This window comes from Schistosoma mansoni, chromosome 1, assembly GCF_000237925.1.
Source record: "Schistosoma mansoni strain Puerto Rico chromosome 1, complete genome".
NCBI lineage: Eukaryota > Metazoa > Platyhelminthes > Trematoda > Strigeidida > Schistosomatidae > Schistosoma > Schistosoma mansoni.
In genome coordinates, this window is record NC_031495.1 from 38,588,275 (window position 1) to 38,599,410 (window position 11,136).

General features: G+C 32.8%; 1 protein-coding gene and 1 non-coding gene across 2 annotated transcripts in view; both read left to right on the plus strand.

Moving 5' to 3' along the window:
- The window catches only part of Smp_125270 (dual specificity kinase), a gene marked incomplete at its 3' end in the record, with an annotated part of 43,036 nt that extends 40,085 nt beyond the window's left edge, over positions 1 to 2,951 (plus strand). Inside the window, exon 10 of the mRNA XM_018794336.1 lies at positions 2,715 to 2,951. Within this exon, the coding sequence (XP_018648759.1) occupies positions 2,715 to 2,951 (237 nt within the window). The remainder of the gene's footprint in view (positions 1 to 2,714) is intronic.
- On the plus strand, positions 1,281 to 1,351 carry Smp_tRNA_00860_Pseudo_TTG.1.1. Its single transcript has one exon. It is a non-coding gene (tRNA).
- Positions 2,952 to 11,136: the final 8,185 nt, after the last annotated feature.

Below are 11,136 nucleotides of genomic sequence, written 5' to 3' on the forward strand. Positions count from 1 at the left end.
AAATACAATATTTATCTCTGTACTAGAAATTATGAGTTTTGTTTCCTTGAGACTATATTTATTTCAAGAAGAGGTTCTAGTCATATTCATCTTTAAAACTTTCATTAAGCCTAGAAAATACCGGAAACCATTCACCAGTTGTTCCTAGAACCAGATTCTTAGGTATTTTGGTCATTATTCATTATTGTTATGCTATTCAGTATTATTTCTCGAATGATAAACAGAGGAAATAAGATGGTTGTTTGATGAGGCTGTAAACTATAAATGGCAAGTTTGTGCTGTACTCCATAACTGATCTTGATAAATTATTCACTTCGTTCAGCCAATCTGAATATAGCAAATATGAATGAATAATTTTTTGTTGCTAAGATTAGTATGAAAGCTTCAGAATTGAGATTAAGTTTTACACATAGGTTATATGGAGCCTCAGTCTTTGAGCTCTTCATCTTGATCTTTAATTCCAAACACTAACCCTTAAAATCATAGTTCTATCTGATGTTCCTTTTGTTATGTTCTTATGCCTTGTTAATTATCACATGATAAGATTGCCAATTAGAACACCGATTCGTTGAATAGTGCGAGAAGCCTAGAGCCAACTGCGAGTTCTTATTGGTCCTCCGAGATAGTAGTTCCTCGCCTAACTTAGCCGGTTCAGTCCAGAACACCTATATCAGCCTCCGCTATATCAACCATGTATCTCAGACATACCCACCTATATACAAGAAAATGAGACCGCATCATACCATAAAATAGAAAATAACAATTATACAAGATCAGATCAAAAGTGGCTGTGATTGTAAGAGACTGTAGCTAATAAATTGGGAATAACTTAAGAATAGTAAATCGTATCGTAATAGCCAATCGACCGAATAAAAGGTTATGATAAGAAGAATATAAATAAATATAATCTAGTTACTTAACAATTATACAACAAGAATGTATGTAGTAATAATAATCCATAAATAATTCCTACCAGTTACTATCCATTTATTAGGATATAACACCTTTCATTCTTAATACTAGTCATCGCACGTTGGATAGACAATATACCATTTCGATATATGCCCCAAGATAATAGAATAAGTTGTTCATTTCTGAATTTACTCACTTTTTGAAGAAAGTAGTTTAACTTTACTGATTTGTCTTCTTACTTTTTTTTGGTAATTTTCTCCATTTTACACTGTTATCACTTGACACTTGCTTCAATGATATAGTTGTTATCGTTTATACCCCATGAGTTATAAATTCACTTAGTATTGCACAAGCAAGTGGCTATCAGGACTCAGTGGGCGAGTGGATAACGCGATGGCGTTTGAAGCGAAAGGTCCTGGGTTCGAATCCCAGAATGAACATTAACTCTGAGATGCAGGTACATCCAGCTGCCGAGTCCCAAATAGAACGAAACGCGCGTCCTGGATTCCACTGCTAGCCACTATCCATCTTTGCTTACCCATGAGTTATGTTCATTTTCCTTGTACTTTTTAATTATTTGACACCGTTGTTAACATTCTCCAAATCTGTCAATCCAGACTGTAAATCTCTATAATTTTTTTGTTTTGTTCTTGCCTTACTTGTTTGTTATGATTTGTACTAGTTAACAATGTCATTTTAAGGTAAAGAAAAGTATTTACAATTCATTGACTACTTTGTGAACTTTTTTATTGTTTGTTTGTTTTTCTTTTCTCAACACATTCACTATCTCTGTATGGTAAAGCACACATTCATAAGTAGTAGTATCTTGATAAAAAAAAGATATTTTGTATATTTAAAAGTGACAACTTTCATTAAGTTCGCTTCTTTCTTCATTATATGCACTTAGTTTGTTGATTGATTGTTTTGTAGTTAGATGCCGGTTCAGTGGTCTAAAGCTTAGGCGCTCGCACGCGAGACTGATAGGTCCTGGATTCGTATTTCGCAAGGTGGGATCGTAGATGCACACTGCTGAGGAGTCCCACTATAGGAGAAAACGGCCGTCCAGTGCTTCCACGTTTTCCATGATGGTCTAGCTTCAATTGACTCATGAATTCAACTATAAAATTACTAAAATCTCTACAAAACCCCTTCTGATTGATTATTTGTTCACAATGCCTGGGTTAGACATAGGGTACTTAAGAAAGAAGACAAATATATTAAAAAGACAGTAAATACTCATCAGTTGTGGAGTGGTTGGGAAATATGTATTGTCAACCACTACCTACCTGGTCGGTCGCATCATGTTGATATAATAATTAGCTGGAAGAAAACCAGATACGGCAAATCAAAATATACCAGTTCACGAAGTCACTGACCATTGGACTGAGCTGTATTAACAGATGTAAACTACCTGCTTGAGATTACTGTAATTATCCTAACCAATGTTCTGAGACACTGGGCGATATAACTCAAAATCCATCTCAATGACACAGGTGCATCCACTATATATCTTCCCTTAGTTCCTGAATTCCGAAATCTTTTTACTCTTTATTCGATTGTCTACATGTAATCTTTGTTATCATTAATACCGTCACTGCTTCTACTACCATGGGATTTATCTTGATAATTTTATCTCATTATGCTAATGAGAGCATATATCAACTTGAGTCGATGCACATGTGTATCTGGTTTTACTTTGCATATCACTTGCTGAATAATTCAGTTATTATTGGTTAAACAATTTTAATTACACAATACTTATTTCTAATAACTATCACTGAAAATCTCCTTTCTGTTGGTAGTGTAAATTCGCTGGAGTTGGAACAAGAACATTGCGTACAGTTGTTGGAGCTGATATTGGTGGGCCTAAAAGTTGTCGTCGTGGGGAACAAGGTCACACACCTGAAGATTACGATAAATTCGTCGATTTAATCCAACGTATGTTAGTATACGAACCACGGTTTCGTATTCGTCCAGAGGAAGCTCTCACGCATCGCTTTTTCACACGTAAAGATGAAGGTGGTAAGAACTCTGTTTAAATGTCAAGTTAAAATTGATATGATCCCAGTTCTCCTTAGTGAATGACGTAACAAGTATACTTTCTATAGAGTAATACACATTCATAATTATGTGTATAAAACTTTTGTTTCGTTTTAATTCATCTAAAGTGACTGAAAATCTCAAGTCTTATGTCGTAGATAAATAATATCTAATCGACTAGCAATTTATGTGTAATGCCAATCAAGAGTGAATAAGATATGTAATGAGATTACCTGTCGAAGATAATAGAAAATGGTTGAACAATTTTTCGCGATTTGACTGAAACTAAACGTGTAAACCATTGGATGCGTTTCTAGAGTTTAAATATTAAACTCTGTGAGATCTGGAGCTCTTGGGTTCATTCTTTTGTGGTGATAAGGTTCGTAGATGTCTATTGCTACTAATGAATCACATACTAAGACAAAACAGTTGTCCAACGCTTCCTGGTTTCTAATAATTCATAATCTCAACCATATCTAAATTATTGTTTCCTTAAAAACCCTTGAAAATTTTTTTGATATTCTTGATGTATCTTATTGAAGTGGTTCTGTGTAAAATAAGAAGAAATATCCCTTCGTTTGAATAATTCCATCCCTGCTCTTAAATGTACATTTCATATTCCAAGTTTTTATCAAATATTTTGCCATTCTGGATGCGTTTTTGTCGTTATTCTAGAATAAAGCATTCAGTCGAACACTTGTTCATAATCAACTTAGAGTATAACAAAACTTTACGCCGAAAGAAGTTCTTACACCACATTGATACAACCAGACAAAGCTACCAAAAATCGAAAGAATTCACTGAAAATGATTATAAGAAAAACTTATCTTTGAGGATATAGTTCAGAAAGATGTTATGAAAACATATACACGAAAGAATGCTAGAACTCTAAGATCTAATGGAAGATAAGAAGTGAATTCATCTGCACCATTTTGACTTATTTTCGTTTCATCTCACCTAACATTTCCATTCATTGATCTCAGTTATCACACAGATCCTAACCAAACCGACTGCAATGCTTCTAAGACACATGAAAAAAATAATACAGTCTATCCACGTTTTCTACTTTCGTTTAACATATTTCTCATTCTTACGGACCAGATGAACTGAATGTTCTCTATCGGTCATAAAAAAACAAATGATCTGTCATAAGTATATAAGGTAATTATTATATCCTACTGTCCGAGATTTAATGATTACTGACCTTAAACGTATCAACTATACAGTTGACTTTTTATATCACTGTTAAGAATGCTAGATCCCCAGAGATCACTTGGTAAACATCTCATTTTTGTGACTACATTTTGGAAATTTGACTTCCTTATTTTCAAGCAAAAAGCACCCATTTTTACCTTCAGTTTGTATTTCGCACTTGGTTCGTGATTCCGTTTACTTATGGAAAATACATTTTCATCGTCTGGATCTGATCTTCTCCCTTTACTTAACAGGACTGGAGTGCAATTAAAATAGTTTAGCTTGTCCTGTTGTTGTGTCGTTGACCTTCGTTCCGTTCGCCTGTTTAAGGTGATATTTTAATCTGTTCAAATGTAGCAACCATATTCACTTATATATATATATATATATATATGATTTGTGTGTGGGCCGTGATACTGCCCGGGTGTCCAAACTGAAGCAGGTGGTTTTCTTAGGGAGCCTCATCGGGAGCCTTTGACCTAAAGGTCTGATCCACAAGGCAGTGATGTATCGTGACGAGATGCAGTCCCATGGTAGTCGGTGACCAAAAATTGGTTCGTATGCCATTTTTTCCCTCAGGATACTGGAGCCTATGGTCACCATTGGTTTGGAATGAGGGTTTTCCAACTCCCCTAGGTGGAGTTTCCATGTCCACTTACCCGGTTAAAGCGCCGAACATTCGCTTTTCGTCCCCTCAATTTCGTAGACAACAGTAATACCACGAGAAGGCAGTGAGTAGGACTTCCCTGGCAGAAGCTATATACGCATGGCCATGTGAGAGCATTTCGAGAGGGAGAGTGGACTCTCCCCACACTCGGCCTTACGAGGGCATTTGGGGGCATAGTACATATAATTCTAACCAAAATAATTGCTTGGGAACAGTTGTCAAATAACATACTATTACGTAATATGCGTATTATACTGCGTAACTAGATTAGGACAAGTTACTTGAATTTGTCAATTTGTATTGTACAGCATGTAGCTCTTCTAAGGTAACTATCGGTTGTTTTCCCAAGACCAGGTAAAGGAAGAGAGTTGGACATGGGGTCAGCAACTTCATCATCCCGTAGAAAACTACCTTGCTAAAAAGCACCAACCAGAATTTTTTAAAAATCAAATTATGATCTTATTACAAATAAATTGTTACATATCTATTCATATTAATGATTATACTACATTAAAATGCCATTGCTCTTGTATTTTATTTTTTACTCCCTTTTATCTCTTTGATAAAAATATAGGACAACAGAAACAACAGACTGGTAACAGTAGCTCTCCTACAATCACTTCAACTGTCAATCCACCACTTACAACTTGTTCAATAATAACGACAACAACCAATGTAATTGTTAGTAGTATTAGTAGTACTATTGCTTCTACTATTACTACTACCCCAGTCGTCACTAATACTCCTGTTACTAGTTCCCATACAAATACAGTATCTTTTTCTCGTCAGTCTGTCTCCATGAATAATGATAAACAGTCTCCTTCCGCTAATTTAGCGCACTGTATTCATGAAAAATTCCCTTCCAGTAGTAGTAATAGTAGTGGTAGTAGCGCCACCACGACGATGACGACTACATCTCAACATTATAATTCACAGCAGGACATTATGAATGCATCCTATTTAACATTTGCTCCAAGTCAAGAAATTAAACTATCTGGATCAATTTTTACTTCTACTACTTCTGCCGTTCCACCACCACCATAACGACTTCGATCGATTAAATATCCCTTCATATTACTCATAAAAAGTCAGTAAATATGGATGCTATCCTGATTGGTTTCTTTGATATCCTTACAATGTTATAGTACAACAATGGTATTGTTGTTAGTGATTATGTAATTTGTTTCTTTATATTAATTATCTGCCTAATTCATTCACTTTGCTAGTTTTATTCCCTCTTCTATTATGATATGTTATATTCCTTATTTTATGTATAACTTTCAATCTTTTTTTATATCTTATATAAATAACTGTTTGTTACTGAAGTACACTCTCATGAATTATCTTCACTTACTCAGACACAAGCATTATGTAATATGATATACATATATATATATATGACACGTGTGTGTGTGAACATCCTGTATATTTGTAGGCATGTTGTCAGTTGATGATGGTATGAGATTGTGATGAGGAAGCCTACTCCCATTCTCCTCAACGCGATGTGTAATTGTGTAGACATTCTACATATTACTGTAATTTCACCCCGGTTTTTTGTAGTTGAAGTCTATCCTTATTTTTTCTTCCCTGTGCGCGCTCGCTCTCTCTATGAATTGCATTCAATTTACTTCATATGCTATCGATCATTCTATTTCTTATGCTATGCGATTGAGTTTTTTTTCTCCTTTTCTTTTATCCCCGACACTATCAATATCATCCACCTTAATTATTTCTAAGCATAAATAATAACACACATTTATGATGAAATTCTCTTGAATCAATCTCCCATATAATATGCTGTTATTATTTATTTAATTATTATTACTATTTGGTTACCTTTTTTGATTCATTCAAACACCACGAAGCTTTTATCATGTTTCAAGTATCAATAGTAATCATTCAATTGTTTGTGTAAATAATAATAAGAATACCAGTCGTAGCTGTTCTGGTTGTTGTTGTAATAATAATAATGATAACGACAATGATCGCCTTTCTCCAACTAAACTAATCACACATACAAAAGTATGAATGTAATGGTTAATTATTATGTTCTCATACTCTCTCTCTTAATTAGGAATTATTACTGTGTCAATACTGTTTCTGTGTGTATGTGTTATTTCAATGATACTTTTCACACACACACACACACACATGTTTCCTTGTTTGTTTCAATTTGAAATGGGAATAAGAAAACTGAATGACCTGTATATGTTAGCCTACCTGGTGGTAATGAGGATGGTCTCTCAGAGTTATACTAACCTGATCAAAACAAATTACTTCTTCCTTTTTTTTCTGGATTATATTTATTCTACAAAGATAAATATGTTAAGTACAAGATGTGAATAGAGTAATTTATTTCCTCTATAAAGATTCTTTTCTCGATAGTTATTACTTTGGCAGCAGTTATTTTTTGTGTATGTATGTATGCGTGTGTGTGCGTGTGGGGGACGTTTTGTGAAATAATAATAATAACATTCTTACCGTACTTCATAATCCAATACTATCAATTACATTCATGAACGTGTAATCAATTATTCGATCTTTTGTTTCACAGCAAAGTTGAAAAAAGGTCTTCGTATAGTATAAATAAGAACTTGTAAGATCATTACTATTTATTCTCTTCTTCACTGCTGATTATAGTTTGCTTTCCTTCTAGACATACATTATTTGCTTCTAATAAAATGTAAAGTGATGTTCAAAGAAGAAGAAAGATAGGAAGTAGTCAGTTCATCATATATTCTCCTTTTATTAATGATAGTGAATTGTTTGGCAGAAAGTGAATAAACCAGTAACACTGAATACACTTCTTATTCTAGATACAATTTAATATCTATTTTATTATATGTATAAATGTATTATTATTATTTTTAATTTACTTTATTTTACATGGTTATTCTTACTACTATATATATATACTACTCTTAATTGTTATCAGTAGTTTATCCGAAATTATTGAACTCTAAATGGTCAACTTCTTGTCTTTCCCCCCCATTCGGTGTAAAATGAATTTTGTCTCACATTTAATGATAGTATTCCTTTTAAAATTTTGTTACTTGTAATAAGAAAAAAATCTTCCTATTTCCCTCGCCCCCCTCTGTTCCTATCTTATTCTCTATTGTTATTATTAATCTCTCGTTCTCAAAATGTTTTCTTTTTTTTAAAAAAAATTTTCTCTTTTATTTCACATTTTATCATCAACAGTTTTACTCGGTGTACTCTTCTCTCTCTCTCTCTCTATATATATATATATATATATAGGCCAAACGCTAATTCTTTTGAAATAAAAGATATGCTAATTCTTTTGAAATAAAAGATATAGGATTTGATATATGTATATTAAGTGTGATGTTTCCCCCCTCTCCTTTTACATATATATACATACGCACGCACACAATCGGTTGATTTAATTATTTTGTTGCTAAGTTATTTATAAATTGTGCCTTCTTTCGTTCTTTTTTTCTATTAACACGCTCTCTCTCTCTCCAATAAGTGCTTAATTCTGCATTAGACGCATAGTTCTTTTCTTGTGTAAAGTGTTTTTGTCCTCTTTTTTGTTGGTCTTTACCCATGTATATCGATCCTTTTCTTATTTCGTAAATAATAATAATAATAACGAGATAGTTTATAGGTGGCGTTAAAAATGAATCAATAAATGATAAATTGTTTGTCTTTTCTCTTTTTTGCCTGTTTTTTTTTTACATTACTACTCATTAAGCTAATGAATTGAGTGATAGTGTATTTTAATATTCATTCATTCTTATGTAATATTTATTTCGGTTGTATTTTTTACTCTGTATCTGCTTCTTCTTGTTGTTCTTCTCTTTTATCTGAATAATAGCTGTCACTGGATATCATATGTACACATGATTATGTGTGTTTACAGTTATTTTTTTTGCTTGTTTGTCTATTCTTTTTATAAAACCATTCATAATAAGGTTGCTTCTTTTTAACAATTCAAAATCATTTACAACCATGTAGTAACCTTCTATGATCTGTTTTTGTTTTCTTATCAATTTTGCCTATTATCATCAAGTTGTTTATTTTAACGAAAGTATTTCTTCTCCGGTGTATGTGTTGTTTTTAATGTTGGCTTTAAAAAAAAGTTGGTACCTGATTGGTATCTGAATCTATTTTTTTTTGTTTATTTTCCTAGTGTTTTTTTCCCCTATTTGCTCACTGTTTTCTTGATTATATACGTTTGCTTTTATTTATTATCAATTTCATATATACATATATATGTTAAATAAACACGCTGGAGGGAGATTTGTACTCTCTTGCTCTCTCTCTCCGATTGTGTGTGCCTCTTTGTACATAGTAATTACTTCAATCTTTGGAATTCTCCCTCTCTGTGTGTCTACAACTAGTGAACTTGGGTTTTCTTTTTCTAAACATACAGACTGACATTTTTATTATCTTATTAATGAAAATAGGCTCATAAATTAGGTGATTATCTTTTGTTTTTCTTGATTTTTATCCGCACTGCATTATTAACTGTATTTTTTGGCGGGAGGGCGCGAGATTCAATAGAGAATTGCTTATGAACTATTATGTCATCTTATATTACAGCTTTATTTTGCACGTAATCTAATTGCCTATCTTTTTTACTGCCTACTTTTTTGTTTTATTCTTCATATACTACTTATATATATATATACTGATATGCTTACTATTTCTATCTCTGTTAATGGTAAGCATTGTGAAATTATCAAAGCAATTTATACTACTAATATGATTTGAAATTTGTCTTTAAGACTATATGCTTTGTTTTTTTTTTCTTTTCGGTTGATTAGTTGTATTACTCTTAATGAATACTGTACTGGTTGTAGATCCCTATACATATTTATATACAGAAAGAGCAATAGGCATATAATCACTCAATTGATTTTAAGCTTTTCAATTTTAAAAAACTGATCTAATTGAATCCTGAATGGATCATTATTGTTCTTATTATTACTCATATGTACTTTATCCCTGTCAGCCTACCTATTATGAACGTCTCGTGTACATACTTATACATATATATATGCTTTATTTGCAATTATTCCGTTTCATCATATTCATTATGAAAATTTACATAATAATAATGTTGATGGTTATTATTATCATTATTAATTCATCTGCATCCAGATTGTAGTTGGTTGTATTATGGTCAAATATTGTGAAATGATAATGATCCTAGTGCATAAAAAACCGTTCACCTAAAGAACAAGCAAACGGAATAAAGATAATCGTAGAGAGGTAAATCGTTCTGTTTTTTTGATGTTGTTGAATATTTTTCATCTGGTCATAAAATAGTGAGTATGTAACTTTTTTTTACCTGAAGGAGAATGTGTTTTGTTCTGTTTTTTTCTTTTCTTGTGTTCCTTTGTTTTTTTTCTTTTTTTCCTTTTTTTGAATTCTTTCTATTTCAGTTGCTGAAGGAAATACATTTAGTTTTGCGAAAATTTACGTTTTGTTTTTCCTTTTTGTGTTGATGTTATTGTTAGTGAAGGTGTTTCTGTACAATTTAAAAGTAAAATGGGATAGGATATTGACCAGCAATGGAATCTAAGATGTACATCGTCTCGTTGTATTTGAGACTTAGCTCTAGCTGGATGGTTTTACCTGTTGCATCCCAGTTTTGTTAGTTTTCTCTCTAGCATTCAAACTCACTATATTTAACTTCAAACATTATACGTGTTATTTATCCTAGCTACTAGGTCCAAATGACCACTGGTTTATGTAGTCGGGATGATTTTAATTCATCTCGATAGGTTGTTTAGATCTCTCCTCTGTTAATGTTAAGGATTTCGAGTAATCAGTGTCTTTCTGCATAAATGCACCATATTCGGACTACCTCCACATCACTTTAATCCGTTCTCCATTATTCAAGTCTCGATTAAGTGAATATTTCTTTGGTGGCACTAGCATTCGCATATGCTTTAATTAGTTTAGTTTCATATAGTTGCTTGTTCTATTTCTCTGTGACCTCCAACTGTTAAACGTTCGGTTTGAACACCCATTATTACTGTCGAGTCATTCAAGTAACATATCATTGGCCTTCACACTCAGATTGTGGCTGAAAGACAAGTGAACAAATGTCCACATGGTGAGTTGATCAAAAGTAGGTTTGATGGTAATCCGGAATGACCTGAAGGAAAAATGCATATTTTTAGCCATTGGGTGAGATGATTTTTTAAAGAATAGGAAGTTTATATATGCGAGTGTTTATTCATCATATTCGGTAGCCCCATAGACTCTCACTCTTGTCTCCTCGTTCAATTAGTTTGTAGGTCATTGTGTAGCACGATTTATTTTGCTATGGGATACCGCCCACATTAACA